Source organism: Cryptomeria japonica, chromosome 6 (genome assembly GCF_030272615.1).
Source record: "Cryptomeria japonica chromosome 6, Sugi_1.0, whole genome shotgun sequence".
NCBI classification, from domain to species: Eukaryota; Viridiplantae; Streptophyta; class Pinopsida; order Cupressales; family Cupressaceae; genus Cryptomeria; species Cryptomeria japonica.
The window spans coordinates 534,618,587-534,639,407 of record NC_081410.1 but is presented as its reverse complement, the minus strand read 5'-3'; the positions used below and the strand labels follow the sequence as shown (position 1 = coordinate 534,639,407).

Here is a 20,821-nt window from a genome sequence, read left to right as displayed (position 1 = left end):
TGGAAAAACAATTGATTATTGTTCATAATTATTCGAGACCCCTTCATTATTTATCATTTCTTTTTATGGGTGCGCTGTTAAATGGTGTCTCTCTATTTATAATGCCGAAATCATTACAGTTAATGTGGAAAAAAATGATTATTGTTCATAATAGTTCGAAACCCCTTCATTATTTATCATTTCCTTTTATGGGTGCGCTGTTAAATGGTGTCTCTCTGTTTATAATGCCAAAATCATTACAGTGAATGTGAACAACATTGATTATTGTTTATAATTGTTCGAAACCCCTTCATTATTTATCATTTCCTTTTATGGGTGCACTGTTAAATGGTGTCTCTTTGTTTATAATGCCGAAATCATTACAGTGAATGCGAAAAAAGTTAATTATTGTTCATAATAGTTCGAAACCCCTTCATTATTTATCGTTTTCTTTTATGGGTGGGCTGTTAAATGGTGTCTCTCTGTTTATAATGTCGAAATCATTACAGTGACTGCGAAAATAATTGATTATTGTTTATAATTGTTCGAAACCCCTTCACTATTTATCGTTTCCTTTTATGGGTGGGCTGTTAAATGGTGTCTCTCTGTTTATAATGTCGAAATCATTACAATGACTGCGAAAATAATTGATTATTGTTTATAATTGTTCGAAACCCCTTCATTATTTATCATTTCTTTTTATTGGCACGTTGTTAAATGGTGTATCTTTGTTTATAATGCAAAAATCAGTACAATGAATGCGAAAATAATTGATTATTGTTCAAAATTGTTCGAAACCCCTTCATTATTTATCATTTCCTTGTATGGGTGCGTTGTTGAATGGTGTCTCTCTGTTTATAATGCCGAAATCATTACAGTGAATGCGAAAATAATTGACTATTGTTCATAATTGTTTGAAACCCCTTCATTATTTATCATTTCCTTTTATGGCTGTGTTGTTAAATGCTATCTCTCTGTTTATAATGCCAAAATCATTACAGTGAATGCAAAAATAATTGATTATTGTTCATAATTGTTCGAAACCCCTTCATTATTTATCATTTTCTTTTATGGCTATGTTGTTAAATGCCATCTCTCTGTTTATACTGTCGAAATCATTACAGTGAATGCGAAAAAAATGGATTACTGTTCATAATTGTTCAAAAACCCTTTATTATTTAGCACTACACACACACACACACACACACACACACACACACACATGTGCGCACGCGCGCGCGTGTGTTAAATGGTTAATGGGTGTGCTGTTAAATGGCGTCTCTCTATTTATAATGCCGAAATCATTACAGTGAATGCAAACAAAAATGATTATTGTTCATAATTATTCGAAACCCCTTCATTATTTATCATTTCATTTTATGGGTGCGCTGTTAAATGACGTCTCTCTGTTTATAATGCCGAAATCATTATAGAGAATGCAAAAAAGATTGATTATTGTTCATAATTATTCGAAACCCTTTCATTATTTATCATTACATATATACAGATATACATATATACACACACACATATATATATATATATATATATATATATATATATTTGTGTGTGTGTGTGTGTGTACACGTGACACGAACTCCCACTATCCTTTTGGCCCTAAAAACTTAGGGAAATGAAGATTTTTTGTGGCATTTTCATTGTTTGCTCTACCTTCAATTTGTTAATATGCTCACTGTAAATAATATTATCAGGCATACCATACATTACTTCCAATAAATTTCATATGAGAAATACAACATCATTAAGCCATTTACTCATTTTATTTTCAGCTATATTGTTATTGTCTATATTATCATGGATACAGAAATAGAGACACAATTTCATTTTATTTTGTTCAAAGATGTTCAATGATGAGTTACAAAAATAGATTTGTTTTTCATCATTTATCTCAATGGCATTGAGGGTTTCATTTCAATGATCTCTCTTTGTATATATATTTATACGGTAGCATTTTTTGTTGTTGTTGAAAGATGTTCAATGATGTAATTGTTCACTATCTAGTAGAATATCAACAATATCCAATTCTCAATCACATCACAGTTCACTATCTCATGCTTCTAGTTTCTCTCTTTGTTATATAATGTTTCAAGTTTTGTACCTATGTCTGTGTGTCTATATATAAACACACACACACACACACACACAACACAGTTACATACTTATAACTCCTTCATGGCTTTTTTTGAGTTCTCTGGCTATATGGTTATTGTTATATAATGTTTCAAGTTTTGTACCTATGTCTATATATATATATATATATATATAGACACACACATCACAGTTACATACTTACAACTCCTACATGGCTTTTTTGAGTTCTCTAGCTATATGGTTATTGTCTATTTAATCATGCATACACAAATAGAGACACAATACCATTTTATTTTGTTGAAAGATGTTCAATGATGAGTTACAGAAATAGATTTGTTTTTTATCATTTCTCTCAATGGCATTGAGGGTTTCATTTCAATGATCTGTCTCTCTCTATAGATTTATCCGATACCATTTATTTTTTGTTGAAAGATGTTCAATGATGGAATTGTTCACTAACTAATAGAATATTAGCAATATCCAGTTTTCAATCACATCACAGTTACATATTTTACTCCTACATCTCATGCTTTTAGTTTGTATCCTTGTTATATACTGTTTCAAGTTCTCTGCCTATATGGTTATTGTCCATATATATGTATACACATACATATATATACACACATATACATATATGTATATGTATATATATACATGTGTACATGTATGTACATATACATATATATGTATACATGAAGAAACACACAATAGCATAATATGTTCTATAACAATGGTTGATGCGAGTTCTCTGGCTATATGGTTATTGTCTATATATATTTTTATATGTATATGGACAATAACCATATAGCCCAAAATTATCTTCATTAGGGAAGTGTACCCCACGAGTGACTCTAACTGTTCGACGTCTAATAGACCTGTTTCCCTTTCTACCTCGTGCCATTATGTTCAGTGAACCTGCAACAGATCATTGAAATGAAACCCTCCATGCTATTGAGATAGATAATGAAAAATAAATCTATTTCTGTAACTCATCATTGAACATCTTTGAACAAAATAAAATGGTACCGTGTCTCTATTTCTGTATGCATGAAAATATAGACAATAACCATATATCCAAAGAACTCAAAAAAGCCATGCAGGAGTTCAATATATAACTATGATGTGATTGAAAATTGGATATTGTTGATATTGTATTAGATAGTGAACAATTACATCATTGAACATCTTTCAACAAAAAAAAAATGCTACAGTATAAATATATATACAGAGAGAGATCATTGAAATGAAACCCTCAATGCCATTGAGATAAATGATGAAAAACAAATCTATTTCTATAACTCATCATTGAACATCTTTCAACAAAAAATAAATGCTACCGTATAAATATATATAGAGAGACAGATCATTGAAATGAAACCCTCAATGCCATTGAGATAAATGATGGAAACCAAATCTATTTCTGTAACTCATCATTGAACATCTTTCAACAACAAAAAAAATGCTACCGTATAAATATATATACAGAGAGGGATCATTTAAATGAAACCCTCAATGCCATTGAGATAAATGATGAAAAACAAATCTATTTCTGTAACTCATCATTGAACATATTTCAACAACAAAAAAAATGCTACCGTATAAATATATATATAGAGAGAGATCATTGAAATGAAACCCTCAATGCCATTGAGATAAATTATGAAAAATAAATCTATTTCTGTAACTCATCATTGAACATCTTTCAACAAAAAATAAATGCTACCGTATAAATATATATAGAGAGACAAATCATTGAAATGAAACCCTCAATGCTATTGAGATAAATGATGGAAAACAAATATATTTCTGTAACTCATCATTGAACATCTTTCAACAAAAAAAAAATGCTACTATATAAATATATATAGAGAGACAGATCATTGAAATGAAACCCTCAATTCCATTGAGATAAATGATGAAAAACAAACCTATTTCTGTAACTCATCATTGGACATCATTCAACAACAAAAAAAATGCTACCATATAAATATATATAGAAAGACAGATCATTGAAATGCAACCCTCAATGCCATTGAGATAAATGATGGAAAAAAAATCTATTTCTGTAACTCATCATTGAACATCTTTCAACAACAAAAAAAATGCTACCGTATAAATATATATAGAGAGACAGATCATTGAAATGAAACCCTCAATGCCATTGAGATAAATGATGAAAAACAAATCTATTTCTATAACTCATCATTGAACATCTTTCAACAAAAAATAAATTCTACCGTATAAATATATATAGAGAGACAAATCATTGAAATGAAACCCTCAATGCCATTGAGATAAATGATGAAAAACAAATCTATTTCTGTAACTCATCATTGAACATCTTTCAACAAAATAAAATGGTATTGTGTTTCTATTTCTGTGTGCATGAAAATATAGACAATAACCATATAGCCAAAGAACTCAAAAAATCCATGCAGGAGTTCAGTATGTAACTGTGATGTGTGTGTGTGTGTGTGTGTGTAGACACACACAGACATAGGTACGAAACTTGAAACATTATATAACAAGGAGAGAAACTACAAGCACGAGATGCATGAGTGGAAGATGTAACTGTGATGTGATTAAAAAGTGGATATTGTTGGTATAGTATGAAGATGCAGATTCATTTCTCAAATGAGTAAATAGTTGAATGATGTTGTTGTATTTCTCATATGAAATTTATTGGAAGTACTACATGGTATGCCTGATAATATTGTTTACAGTGAGTATATTAACAAATTGAAGCCAAAGCAAACAATGAAAATGCCACAAAAATCATCATTTCCCTATGTTTTTAGGGCAAAAATGATAGTGGGAGTTCGTGCAACATGGGCCCATAACGTGTTCGTGGGAAGGATGTTATGTGTGTTCAACATATTTTTTGACCACCCATTTTAAACTCTGTAATAAAAGTTGTCTGGCCTGGTGTGTGTGTGTGTGTGTGTGTGTGTGCGTGCATGTGTGTGTGTGTGTGTGTAGCCAGTATATAGTCATTGTAAGTAATAGTATCAGGCATACACATTATTGTAATGATAAATAATGAAGGGGTTTCGAACAATTATGAACAATAATCAATTTTTTTCACATTCACTGTAATGATTTTGGCATTATAAACAGAGAGACACCATTTAACAACGCACCCATAAAATGAAATGAAAAATAATGAAGGGGTTTCAAAGAAAATGAAAAGATATTAAGTTGTTTTGCCATTCTCGGTGATGATTTTGGTGTTATTAAACATTCTTTGTGAGGATTTTGGCATTATTAAACTGTAAGAGAGCATTGAAATGAAATTGTAAACTGCATACAAAGAAATAATCAATGGACAAAGCATAATGCAGCTAGGAAGGAGGTAAACCATCATTGGACATCCAATATGGCTGTTAATATTATTTAGAGTGACTATATTGAAAGAAATGCTAGTTTATATTATTTACAGTGACTATATTGAAAGAAATGCCGGTTTATTGAAAACAATATAATTTGAATTGAAAGATTTATAGCATTTAGTTAACAATATTCATTGAACAAAGGGAATTTCGTTATTTTGTGTGTACCAACCTGAATGTGCGCTCTCGAGTAAAGAATGTGCAGAGGGTATTTGCAGAGCTCAGGAATATGCAATGAATTGGATTGCAGTGAAAGTGACACAGAAAATTCTATCTTATAATATAATTCGAATGGGCAATGTGTTCGATTGTGGTAGCTAGCTATTTTCAAATTTGAATTTTTGTGGGAAACAGTCGGTCATGTCATATTAAATATGCAGTCCTCCATTGCTTCGAATTGTTCAATTTTCTTCCCTGCTTTGAATGAAGCTTGGTTTTTTAAATTGGATTTTATGCATATTCTTGGATATTGGGGAGCCTTACACTAGTTGTTGCAAATGCAGGTACCAAATGTAGATCCATTTAATGCATGAAGCTGTGAAGTGATATTTGGAAGAATGTACACTTGAGTGTCTAAGAAGTTTACAATTGATTGTTTTTATGTCATGTAATGCACCGATAACTGTGCATATGTAATTGTAATTGGAGTACATTTGTACTCTTAAGCCACTTGCATAAAGTGGCAAATGTATTATTAAGTTTTAAAAAAAATAAAAATGTTTATTATTTGTGCAAGGTGTTTTGTATTAAAATAGGAAATGTACCATTAGTTGTTTATTTTTTTTACTTTTTGGTTTTCAACTACTAATTCATCTGTGAACATGTATTGGTGTTAAAATAAATATTTACTGGTATTTTTTAATTTATGTACTGACAATTTTTTTCTATGTTTTGGGGGGTCAACATGGTATTAAGGTGACGGTTATTGGAACTATTTCAACTATTGGTACTCTTCCCCTACTTGATTTATATTAAAAAAAAAAAAAAAAAATTACTTTAAATTATATTATTTATTACTTATTATTAACTTTATTGATTTGATTAAATAATACACCCTTATCTTATAATTAAATTATTCTGCTAGTATCTTTTGACTCACAACAATTATATAAATGATTTTACCTTTTAAGATCTACCTACAAACTCAAACCATGTATCTATATGATTTAAAACAACACAAATTAGGATTACTCACTTACGTAAGGTTGACAGTTGTGTGAGTTTTATTCCTAACACATTTGTCCTAACTCAACTCACTAGGCTAATAGGCCTTTTATACCTTTCCCTGACAATAACACCAAAATGATAGGCCATAAATGGGGTAAAGAATTAGAAGGATTTAATATTCAATAACTAGATTTAGTCTAGTCTAAATGTCAATTCAGGGGTGTAAACTTGCAAAAGATGTTGTGGCAATATGCACAAGGGCTATAGGTAGTGAGGTGAGTGGGGATGAAATGCAACTAAAACTCACTAAATTGTCTATATAACAATGTAATTTAATTCTTCTAGTAGACTTTTTAGGTGGTTTGGATGACACAGTGGAGGAGGCTTGGCTTGAAGCTAGGGTGCCTTTACCTCAAGATATTGAAATCTATCTTGATATCAGGGCTCTTGTTCACTGGTTTCGATCTTAGGAGGCTTTCAAAAAAGTACCCTAGCTATGCATTACAACAAAGCACGTAAAGTTTGTTGTTTCCTGAATAGGCTACTTGTCATTGAGTCCATCAACAACATGTGGATTGCCAAATTTATGCATAAAGTTGTTGCAGAAGGACATCACATTATCTGAGATGTCTTAATATCCTCTTAGCCTCTATGTTGTTTTCTTACTATGCTATGGATACCTCTATAAATTTTGATTATTTTGATTTTTTTTGTAAAATTTTAAAATTTATGAAAATTTTGTAAATTTCAACCAAATATAATGAAATACTACTCATTTTTGTTTTAATTACAGTTTGACATCATAATATTATTTTTCTTTATGTCACATGAATTTATTCATTTTTGAAGCCTTCAAATATAAAATATAAATAGTTTGTGTAGTTTTCTAAATGCATGAAGTTGAAGAAAAGATTGATTTGCTTCATTTTTGAAACTTTACAACACATACTTATAGAAAAACTTATTCTCACTTATTTTGGGAGTGTTTAAACACGTTAAATTTAAAATATGGACAAAAAATAGTTGTGTGTGTGTGTGTGTGCGTGCGTGCGTGCGTTTTATATCGAAACATAATTCGCCAAGTTAAACTTTATAGTTTTGTATATTTAAATAATTCGCTCGTAAAAATATATTTGGTTGATATCAAATGTTTGATTCACCAAAAAAACTATTTTATATTTTTAAAGAAAGATAAATATTCATCAACATTTTCTATTGGTTTTCGTCAGTTTTAGGAAATTTTCCAACCAAATTTATATTTTGTCTTTATGAAAAAGAAAAAAATTGCCAATAAAATTAAATGTTGTTTCTATGACGAACGAAAAAATTCATCAATATTTTACATTGTTTTTGAAAGGGGGGGTTTCCTAAAGTTTTTAATACATCATCATGAACTTTTGAAATAGCTACAAATATATTCCACACATCCACATGATCACATTGCTATACCACTGTAACTACACTATATCAAACCACATCCAAAGCAAGGAATGTAACCAAGTGGCACAATTGGATCAACATGTTTGATATCAATGACAACAAGAATTCTATTTTCAACACACTAGGCACCCTATTCTAGGCCATATGGGTTAAAACAAGGCCTAGGAGTCTACGCAGAGAACATAGATAACAAATTTGGCACTATTGTGAGTAGAATCAAGCATAATCAAGGCAAATAGGGTAGAAATGCGAAAGTGAGGTTCAAGTGAGTATAAAATTATATGATACAATTTATGACATTACTGGTTTATTCAACTGGACCATGTCTTAACACTTTTCTATAGCCAAATTCCTTCATATGAGGCCTCAAATTAGACTTTTTGTGTTTTTTCAAGATTTTCCCAATTATGTAATTTTTGGTTATCTTTTAAAACTTGCATGTAATTATCATATCGAATTGACAAATAATGTAACTATAGTTAGCTTTCAATTATTAGTAAATTTTGTGTTCATGTATATACGCACACAAGATTACCAAAAATGACAAATTAAGAATCTTGTAAACGTTTGCTAAAAAGGATAATGTTTAGATTGTAGATATAAGGAGTTTATTTTAAGTTATAAAAATAAAATGGAAGAATAATAATATATGAGAACTATTCATCCAATTTATGGTTCCTTGTATTGAGTTTCTTTCTTTTACTTTAATGTGAATCTTAGTCTTTTTTGCTACATTTTGATATAAAAGGCCTCACTACTATTTTCTTTCTACCTTTGACAAAGTACAAAGTCTTAAATTCTAAAAGAAACCTTGAATATTGTCAATTCAATTATATTCAAAATTGCGTGAGATACTATACTAGACTACCTTTTTCATATAACATGATCCCCATGAAAGGTTTTGAGGAATTGAGAATCCACAATGAGGAAGTATAATCTTGTAGCATCGAAAATTGTACGCCCCTAATTAGGGCTGTCCAATTCCACACTTAGGTTAGCACCTGCCTTAGTGTGTCCCGTTGCATTTATAAGGATCCTTTAGGAATTTGATTATTAATTAATTAAATCTAAAGTCCTCTCTCAACAATTCATATATCATACAACTGGGTCCTTAACCCTAGGCACACCCCTTTTTAATTTTATTTTAATTAATCATAATACTGACCTAATTTCAATCTTCAAAGAAAATTTTCGCATATCTAAACACCTTGGATTGACCTACCATGTTGGATTTGACTTTATGATCATGATATATCTCATCCCTAGAAAATTGGAAAAAAGTCGATCCATACTTTTTTCCCCAAATTTCATTCTAGTCTCACACCTTTTTCCCTGAATTTCAGGAGATTAATTTGGCACTATTATAATGTTCAAATCCGGCTTTGTGTAAATTTTTACTAATTCTAAGTTGTCCTAAAGTTTATTTTAATTATGAAATCTCTATATATAAGGTATCCTTCTCAATTCGTTTTCACAATAATCTAATCATATGCAAATATTATCATCAATTCAAGAGCAACAATTCTTCCTCAAGACTAGATCCGATTCAAGGGGCAATAAATTACTTCAAGGCATTTTCAATTTATGGTTTCATGATGGATTTTATGCGATTTATCATGTTATTGCATCAACACATGGAAGAATTATCCTAAGAACATTGTATCACCTATTGAAGGTATAATTATTTACATTCAAGCAATTCGGCCCTACCCTCAAAAGGCAAGCTTTTCCATTTCAGTTCAAGTTCAGTTTCCATGTCAATTGGGGTTAATTCCAAACCTAGAGTTTGACCTAAGGCAAACCACTATCCACAACCCCCTTTCTTTCCTTCTTGTGTGCAGTTATAGGTATCCAGTGGAGCTGTGAAGATCAAAACAACTTCAAGACCCAAAGATAGAGCATCCAACCAAATTTCAACAAAAATTGCCTGGAATAGGGTTCCCAGCTCCCTAGTCCTCTAGAGCCAGGGCACCCAACGCCATAGTCCTCCCCAATCAGCCTCAGCTTTGGCAGGAAGCCCTTAGGCAGTCTCAAATTTACCAACTTTTGTAACTTAAATCATGCACTTAAAACTATAATAGATCTTAGACTTGAGATTGCTAGACCCAAAATTAAACTTATTGATCTGAGAGAGGTCCGAGTTTTTGATTCCTTTGATAAGACGAGCATAATCCTCTACTCATCTAAGATTTCTATAGAGTCTTAGAACTATGGCTCAGATTCACTTGCCACTCCCATTATGTCTGCTATGAGCGAGCGATCACCCCTTTTATAGATGATTCCCACCACCTTTTCATAAATAAGGTTATAATGCAATTTGAATTCTATGATCCAGGACATGACACACACAAAGTACAAACAAATATTTTATAGACAAGATTCCTATTATGAGTGATTCCTTTGGGTGGACCCCAATATCCCGTAAACAAAGAAAAGCAAACCAAAATACAAACATGTGGGACCGCTACATGTGGAGCGCTACTTTACAACTGAAATAAGATACAATTAGAATCTTTTTTATCATGGGAAGAATAAACCGTGGTTACATTAAGGTGTTAACCTTACCCCTTTTACCATGGTATGGTTCATGTCAATCTTTTAATCAAAGAGATTGATCTAACTTTGATGAGTGCCAAAACCATCATTAGTTATCTGTACTAGTTGTCTTAGTTATGTTCAATTATCAATAGATATTGTCTTACTATTTTAGTCACTTGTATTCATCTTCTTTGCATAGTTTCACATACAACCGCATTTTGCATATTCCCTTTCATAGCAACAAAGGAATAGAAACCCTAAAAGTATTTCTTGACTCTCTTTCACAAGAGGTAGTCAAAGTGGATCACTCCTTTAGGTGCTTTCGGATTCTAATGTATGAATGAAAGTGGAGTTAGGTCCTAATACTACCCGATTCTATTTTCATACATCACAAATCTACGATAAAATAGGATGATCCATGTAACTCATTCCCATCCCATCTTAATGTAATGTGCTAATATCACTTTAGTAAAATATATAAAACTTGCAAATGTTCATTACTTATTACATATTCTACTAATAATCATTTTAAAATTTTTCCTTGAGAGACAATTAACACTCATTTTACACACTAGACATAAGATAAGTTGTGAAAGACACAAAAAATGAGTTTCTTATTTTAATCCATCAAGAATTATCCTTTGTTGCAATGTGTTCTCCTCTAAAATTATGTCCTAGGATATAATCATGTACATAATATTTAATAATACATATATGTCAAAATAATTATAACACTTATATTGGAATATTTTATGAAAAGACCAAAGTATTAGAAAATAAATTTTAGATATGTACCTTCTTGAGCTCAAGTTGTTTACCATCTATACCTTTCTTGCGACATGTTATTCGTAACACAGTATTAGGATTCAAAATATCCCCAACCTACATTTGTAACATTTATTAAGTCAACTTCCTATATTTAACAAAAAACAATCTTTAGATTATATCAAAAGTGTTAAAAGCATTATAAGTATATGAGTATTGTAATAAATAACTTCTTATTTGGAAACAAAAATATTGCCATTGTTTATACATTGTAGAAATAATTACCTCAACAATATAAACAACTTTCTCTTTTAATATTGGTGATTCCAAACTCGTAATGGTCTTTTCTTTTAAGGATTCAAAAATATCTTCCGGTATGTGTGTATAGAATACTTTTCTCAATTGATTTTGAAGACTTATTTCACTATTCCATATTTTCTCCAAGGTATTTGAGCTGACATATTCATGCCACGATAACCAACCACTACATCACAATGATTAGTGAGAAGATTCACTTCTAATTTTTGTCATACTTACATTCACATTAGTATAATTAATATTCTTCAAAAATATGTTGTGTACAGTATAATAATTCTTATGCATGACAAAAATCAAAACATTAAATGCTCTATAATTTTGCACCATTTTCTAAATTTTTTTTTTAAGTAGTATCTAGATGACAATCTATTAGCTTCTTATATCCATGCCTATTGCTTTTGATATAACATCAACAATGCAAAAATATGTTGTGTATAGTATAATACTTGTTATGCATGACCAAAATCAAAACATCAAATTTTGTATAATTTTACAACATTTGCTAAAAATAACTCTAATTAGTATAAATGGCAATCTATTAGCTTCTTATATCCATGCTTATTGCTTTTAATATAGTAACATCAACGATGCAAAAATGTATTCTCAAATTATTTATATAAAAATGGTTTATTACGAAGAAGAAATATAAGTGCATGATGCTAGGACACATGAATGACTAAACCTCAAAGAATATTATTATCATTGCTCAAGCTTTTAGATTTTCTTTATACTTTTCCCAAAAAAATTTCCCAATTCATATCACAAGCAAGGAGCAATAAAATGTTCAAATTCATAATATCTATAATATGATTAGGGCCTTTTTATTAATATAGTTAGCTATTATATAAAAACAACTTTTCTATTTACTAAAATATTATTTTTTATTCTAAAACATTGTCATTTAAGTGAAAGGAAGCCTAAGTGCGGAATAACACTTCCAAATGCTAAATCTAACAAGAGAGGTGATGTAGAAATTTCTAACAAACTTTTAAAAAATTGCAAATTAGATACACATATAAAATCGGATTTCACAAATAAAACCACAACACTAGATTAACGTGGGAAAACCCTTTTGGAAAAAAACCCACACTCCAAAAGCCAGACTCAATGGTATTATTCAGCAACAATAACAGATACAATACAATGCACAGAGCCAATACTCTTTAGGAGTAGCCACAACTGAGTTTTCAAAAATAATTCCAACAACATAACAACACCTTCAACTTGTCTCTCTCTCAAAAAAAACTAAGGCATCAACATATTAATAAAGCTCATCACAAAGAGGTATGTGCACATGGTTTCCAAAACCAACTTCAAAGCACAAGAGGTAATTTGTATCACAAGCAACATCTTGCTAGTCCAATGACATGTTGCACATAGCAACTTTCGAAGCAACAACACTTATCTCTTCCATAACAATCATCTTGCCAAATGTAATGTAAGTACAACATAGAAGTTACCATGACCAATTAGGTGTCTTCCTTACCTCACACCACTTGTCAAAAGTGAACTCAAATAATAATCTGCCAAAATATAACTCTTTACGACTCTTCCACAAAACTAGAAACCACCATAATTATAATAGAAAATTTATAATAAACTCAACATAGCAGTTCATATGACACTAGTTCCCAAAACTTCAGGACTTCCAAAGTGGAAAAATAAAACATAATTAAATTAGAAAGTTTGGACTCTAAGGTTGAGAGACCTTAATCCCAACATTCTTCCACTTGTCGAAGACCTATCAAGAGTCAAAACACTCTGTTAATTGCTCAAGGCCCCAAGGCCCATAGAAACGACACACCGTCTGAACTTCTCAGTGCTCACTATCTTCGTCAGTGCATCTGCAACATTCACCAAAGCTTCAACTTTCTCCAACTTCACCTTTCCATCTTCCACCATATCATGAACAAAATGAAATTGTACATCAATATGCTTTATTCTGGCATGGAAAGTAGGATTCTTCGCTAAACATATAGCACTCTGGCTGTCACAATAAATAGTAATATTTCCTACATCAAAACTAATATCCGAGCACAATCTCTTAAACCAAATGGATTCTTTATAAGCACGAGTAGTTGCCATGTACTCAGCTTCTATAGTGGACAAAGCGACCACAACTTGCCACTTGCTCCTCCAACTCACTGCACCACCAAACAACGTGAACACATATCCACTAGTGGATCTTTTTCTATCTATGTCACCTTCCCAATCAGAGTCTACATACCCACAAATGCTCAAGGAATGCTAAGGTCCATTTGGATTACCATGGAAACACAGGGAATACTTAGAAGTACCCCACAAATATCTAAACACTCTCTTCACTGCATCCCAATGCACTTGTCTAGGATTACTCATAAAACGACTAAGGACTCCCACTACTTATGCAATATCTGGCCTCATATAGACCATAGCATACATTAGGCTACCAACAACACTTGCATAAGGAACTCTGGTCATGTCCTCCATCTCGGTAGGAGACTTTGGACAGTCTTCCACAAAAAGTTTCATCCCCTGTAGAATAGGAATAACTAACTGTCTGCAATTTGTCATCTTGAATCTTTCCAACATAGAGTTCACATACTTTCTCTGGCTGACCCAAAGCTTTCTATGAGCTCTATCCCTTTTGATCTCCATTCCTAAAATGTACCTAGTTGCACCTAGATCTTTCATCTCGAATTGTGCTGATAACTGAGACTTCAAATCTGAAATCATTCTCTTCCCATTCCCGATGAACAACATATCATCCACATATAGGACAATAATGAGAATATGACCAATTTTAGTTTTATAATACACACAATGGTCAGATTTACATCTTAGAAATCCCAATGACAACACATAAGTATCAAATTTCTGGTACCATATTCTAGGAGATTGCTTAAGATTATAAAGAGATTTCTTCAACTTGCATACCAGACTCTCTTTACCTTTCTCCACGAAGTTCTCTGGTTGTGACATGCAAATTTCCTCCTCCAAGTCACCATGAAGGAAAGTTGTCTTCACATCCATCTGCTCGACTTCCAAATCTTAAGTTACTGCGAGTGACAACAAAATCCGAATGGATGCCAACTTAGCCATAGGAGAGAATATCTCCCCATAATTAATTCCCTCCACTTGGGAATATCCCTTCACAACCAATCATGCCTTGTACTTCTCAACACTGCCATCTGGACCAAGTTTCTTTTTGAACACCCATTTACAACCAACGAGTTTCCATCTCTAAGGCAAAAGTACTAGATCCCATGTATCATTCTTCTTCGATGCAACCATCTCTTCATTCATAGCTTCCATCTAGGAATCTACATCATGCATACTCGTAGCCTCTCTAATAATCCTAGGCTCATCAATGTTAGTAATCAAAGCATAAATACAACTAGAATCCAACATAGAATATCAAAACCTTTCAGGTGAATAACCATATCTGTCAGGTTGTCGCCTTTCACATGTAGACCTCCTCAAAGATTGAGGTTGAGGATCGTGTTCCTCTTCTGAACTTTCCAAGCTACTAGAGCTCCCCTCATTATCAGGTCCCGCAATAGTACGTAGTTCAATTCTCTCAAGAGTGCGTGGAATCTAAACTATCTCCTTTTTCTATTTCTCTTCCTTCTCTAGTTGCAAATCTACTGTGGAAGGTTTCAACTCACGAAAGATAACACTTATGCTATAGAGAACCTTCTCTGCAACTGGATCCCAAAGCTTGTACCCCTTCAAATAGATACCATAACTGATGAAGATACATTTCACTGCCTTGTTCTCCAATTTAGATCTTTTTTAAGTAGTCACACGAGCATATGCCTCATAGCCAAAGACTTTGAGATGTCTCAATGAGGGCTTATTACCAAACCATGCCTCCATAGGGGTCTTTTCAACAAGCGCCAAAGTAGGAGATCTGTTAATCAAATAACATGCAGTGGCTACCGCCTCAGCCCATAACTTTTTTTCAAGCCCAACACCACTCAACATGCTCCTAGCCCTCCCCATCAGTGTTATGTTCATACTCTCCGCAACTCCATTTTTGTTGTGATGTATATGGAGTTGTCTTATATCTTTCAATACCATGGTCCTTACAGAACCTGTCGAACTCAGTAGAAAAAAACTCACCACCTTTATTCATCCTAAAACACTTAATTTTCTTACTAGTATGCTTTTCAATCAAGGACTTAAATTCCTTAAACAGACTAAAAAATTCAGATTTAATTATGAGGAAATAAAGAAATATCCTTCTAGAATAACCATCTATGAAAGAAACAAAGTACATGGATCTATTTAATGAAGACACATTAACAGGACCAAAAACATCATAACGAACATAGTCCAGAACCCCATAAGACTTATGAGAATTGGAATAAAAAGAAACACAGTGTTGTTTTCCATATACAAAATATTCGCAAAAGTCGAACTCAAGATTACAATCATCAAGGCCTTCAACAAGGCTTTTATTTTTCAAGGCTCGTAAGCCCTTTTCACCTATGTGGCCAAGTCTTTGGTGCCACAACATTGTCTTCTCAGCTGAGAGCTTTATCTCCAAATAATTAGTACCCTTAGGTACCCAGAAAGCACAACCATCAGATGTTGAAACGATAATTTTCTTTTATGCTTGATTTGACGGTGAGGATGAAGAATCAAAATCCCTTTTCTTGGACTTCATAGAAGCACTATCGCACTAAACCATGCATGCATCCAACTTATACAAGGTGACAATCCAAAAACCCTTAGCAAGTATTGGATAGAACCTCTCATCATCTTACATCCGCCTTGCGAGAAAACAATATGCACTCCCACATCGCTCAACTTGCTGATTCAAAGGAGGTTTCATGCCAAACTAGGGATATGCATGACACCATCAATCCCCTTCACTCTACCATCAAGGAATCAAATCTTGACTCTTCCTCGACCAACAACCTTTAGGTAAGAATCATCACTCAAGTGCACCTTCCCACCATCATATTCTTCATACTTTGAAAACCAATCTCTTTGAGAGGTCATGTGGAAAGAAGCACCCGAGTCAATCAACTACACATCTTTCGATGCATGGGTTCCCAAGGCAGCAAAAAAAGCATCCACATCATCTTGAGAGGATTTATTGGAATCAAAATCAGAGGAATTCTTATTTTTCTTTTTGTTCTCCTCTTTACAATCTTTTTGGAAATGGTCCCAGATTCACCGCAGTTCCAATATTTTGCCTTAGAATTTTAACCAGGAGACTTAGATATCCCCGGAGACTTTGATTTATCCTTCTTGTCCTTTTTCTTGCCTTTCTCCAGTCTTCTACCATGAGCAACTAGGGCCTCCTTAGCCATATCAGAAGATTTCCTTCGCATCTCTTTAGATAACAACGAACCAACCACATCCTCCATCTTGAAAGTGGTTGTTGTGCTTCCAATGGCCATAACAAAGTGATCCCATGAGTCTGGAAAAGAACATAACATAAGCATGCATTTATCTTGATCATTAATCTTATCATCGACAAAATTCAGTTGAGCAACTAGCATGTTGAACGCATTCACATGATCTAGATTAGACGCTCCTTCCTCCATCCTCAGAGAATACAACTTCTTTCTTTGGAATAACTTATTTACTAAGGATTTCCCTTAATAAATATCACCAAGCTTCTTCCAAAGTGTAGTTGCAGTCTTCTCCTCATGAACATTTAGGAGCACTGAATCAACCATACAGAGTCTTATCAAACCCTTGGATTTTTGATCCATGTTGTCCCATTTATTCTATGGTGTAGTTTGGGGTTTTGTCAAAGAAACCGCAGCCCATAGATATCCATGAGCATGTCCTCCATTTTGAGTTTCCACAACTCAAAATTGCTTTCATTAAATTTATTCATCTCTATTCTGCTGGATGTGCTTGCCATATCTAACCTACAACAAAGTTATGAAATCTTCCACTGGAAAAATCCCATTGAAACTAATCAACACAAAAAACCCATCAATCCAACAACAATAACAAATTTGGCTAGGCTTTGATACCAATTGAAAGAAAGCCTAAGTGTGGAATAACGCTTCCAAATGCTAAATCTAACAGGAGAGGTGATGCAAAAATTTCTTACAAACTTTTAAATAATTACAAATTAGATAAACACATATAAAATCAGATTTCACAAATAAAACCACAACACCAGATTTACCTGGGAAAACCCTTTTGGGAAAAAACCCACACTCCAAAAGCTAGACCCAATTGTATTATTCAGCAATAATAACAGTTACAATACAATGTACAGAGCCAACGCTCTTCAGGTTTAGCTACAACAGAGATTTCAAAAACAATTCCAACAGCATAACAATGCCTTCAACTTCTCTCTCTCAAAAACAACTAAGGCATCAACATATTAATAGAGCTCATCTCAAAGAGGTATGTGCACATGGTTTTCAAAACCAACTTCAAAGCACAAGAGGTAAGTTGTGTCGCAAGCAACATCTTGCTAATCCAATGACATGTTGCACATAGAAACTTCCAAAGCAACAACACCTATCTCTTCCATAATGGTCATCTTGTCAAATGTAATGTAAGTAAAACATAGAAGTTACCATGACCAAATAGGTGTCTTCCTTACCTCACACCACTTGTCAAAAGTGAACTCAAATAATAAATGCAATCTTCCAAAATATAACTCTCCACGACTCTTCCACCGAACTAGAACTGCCATAATCATAATAGAAAATTTATCATAAACTCAACATAGCAACATATGACACTAGTTCCCAAAACTTTCCACAAGTTTGGACTCTAAGGTTGAGACACCTTAATCCCAACATTAAGTATATTGTAATTTTTTGGTAGTCATTTTGTCTATAATTAGCCTATTTTATATTTAGCGGATAGGCTATTTATGTGGAGAACCTTCCACCGTATTCTCTTCATGTTACACTTGAATTTTCTTCGATTGCCCTAAAATTGTGGTTTATTAATGACTATAGAATATGCCAGCTAGATCGATGCATCCAGACTTGGAATTTGACGGTCATCCCTGCCTATCATATGCATTTTTTATGACGGTTTAGTCATTCTAATGCCTTTCGTTTTACGTTTTAAAAAAAATGTCAAGAGTCAATTTTTTTAAATTTGTGAATAGATTAATATAAATTCTTTAATCTTCACAGAATTGAAGTTCTAGTAAAATTCAATTGCGGTGAAAAGAAAAAATTCCATGCAAAAAAATGTAAAAATGTAAAAATTTAAAAAACAATGATAAATTAGTAATGCTAAAAAATCTTAAATTTAATTTTAAGTTTCAAAATTCACACCCAAAAATCTTGTTTATTATAAAAATAGAAACTATTTTAGATTTTTTTATTACAATATTTAAAAAAATTAGATTTAATTATATCTTATCATTTCAATTGTTAGAAGTTTCTATATTAATATTTAAGACAATTTTATAAAAAATATTAAAAAATAAATTGACAAAGTTTCTAAATTTATATAAGAAAAAACATATTAAAAATTCATATAAAAATAATATAAAATTAGAAACAATTATATCTTAATCTTACTATTTTAAAATATTCTAAATAAATTCATATATTTATAATAAACATTATATCAAAATATATTACCTATTATAATTTTATACAGCTTATTAATAATTTTAAGTGTCATATATACTATTTTTGGAAAAAAATATCCTCCGGTCCACTAATTTTATTAGTTGTAATATAATGTCTAAAAGTGTAAAAACGGCCATATAGCCTCGGAAATTCCAGGCCTGGATGCATCTTTAAAATAATTTTCACGCTGTATGTGTTGTGGGGCCATCGTAGGGGCTTTTCCACAGATGTTTTACTGGTAAAGTGTGACGCCTTTGCATGGGCAGATGAGATCGATTGTGGCTTAGATTTAGATTTAGCACTCGTAGTAGCTGGATCAATGTCAATCAGTTTAGTCTCCTCTACTCATTGTAATCACTTTTTTCTCACTAGTCGTGGAAATATTATTACACGACATAAACAATGCCAAAATAGTTTGAAAGGAAAATATAACAACGTAGATGATAATCCTTATTTCGTCAAATCCTTAGCATGAATAATTTCCTATAGTTCTATGTTTCAATCCTATGCTTAAAGCAATTTGTGCACAGTTTGTGGTTTTCTTTCGCATTGCTTATTACGCATCATTGAATGTGTTCAAACAAGCTAAGCACTTTTTACAAGACCTGCAAACTGCAATCCCTTATATATATTCATTGCCTCTTTCAAGAGTATTCTGAGGAACAACTGATGAGATTTATATCTTTATTTTCTTATATGTTTGTGTAGCTGTCCCTTGAAGATCAAATCAATCATAATGACAGTGGCATAAAAAAATTTCTCTTCAATGGGCAGCATTTGGGGTGAAAACGTATGACTCATTTTCCTGTGCTTTCTTATGCTACAGTTCAAGAGATATTGGTAGACTATGACTATGTCTACATGTCTGACTTGTCTGGTTTTGATTCATTTGATTTAATCAAGCATATTTTGATAAAATTTTTTACTTTAGTCGAAGAGCAGATATTGTGTTTCGACATAGAATTGTTCATATATCACAAGATTGCTGGCCCGGACTTAAGTTTGCTAATAAAAAAGATGGGGATACCATCCGGTAGTTGTTTCACCAATATCATTGGCAGCACCACAAATTATGAGAATCTTGTATATATTCTTGAAATTAACTTCTAAGCCAACATAGATCTTCAACCATGCACTAAATGATAGCCTTGCTATGGTTAACACTAAATAATACCGCGCCAATTTTGTGGGTTGTGTCTTTGATGGCTATCTTTGATCTCAACAACCCATCTTCCACAAGGCCTCTGCTTCACAACTAAAAGTTTCCTCATGGCGACACAATTTATATCGATTTGAGAAGAGAGAGACATTAAGCACCTCTAAATTTGATATTATCTTGCATCAAATAGAAGAAAATTATCAAAATACAGAAATTTTCCCTCAGTGCATTAATTTCTCAAACATTTTTCGTGAGATCTGATGGCATTAAAAGAAGGATATAACTGACTTGTTGGTGCAGAAAGGGAATAGATTTCTATTATGCTGAAAAATGATCAGCTGAATCTAAAGAACAACACACAGAGAATAAAAAAACTTAAAATTCATATATTATAT

General features: G+C 32.4%; 1 protein-coding gene across 3 annotated transcripts in view; it reads right to left on the bottom strand.

Annotated features, from left to right (window-relative positions):
* LOC131068001 (uncharacterized) overlaps nucleotides 1–20,821 on the bottom strand; it is a 107,179-nt gene that overhangs the window by 41,968 nt on the left and 44,390 nt on the right. For 2 of the 3 annotated variants that reach the window (XM_058003189.2, XM_058003188.2), the window contains exons 4-5: nucleotides 11,676–11,874; nucleotides 11,421–11,507 (exon numbers count right to left, since the gene is read on the bottom strand). In XM_058003189.2, the coding sequence (XP_057859172.1) occupies nucleotides 11,421–11,507; nucleotides 11,676–11,874 (286 nt within the window). The remainder of the gene's footprint in view (nucleotides 1–11,420; nucleotides 11,508–11,675; nucleotides 11,875–20,821) is intronic. The other variant, XM_058003190.2, reaches the window with a different exon arrangement.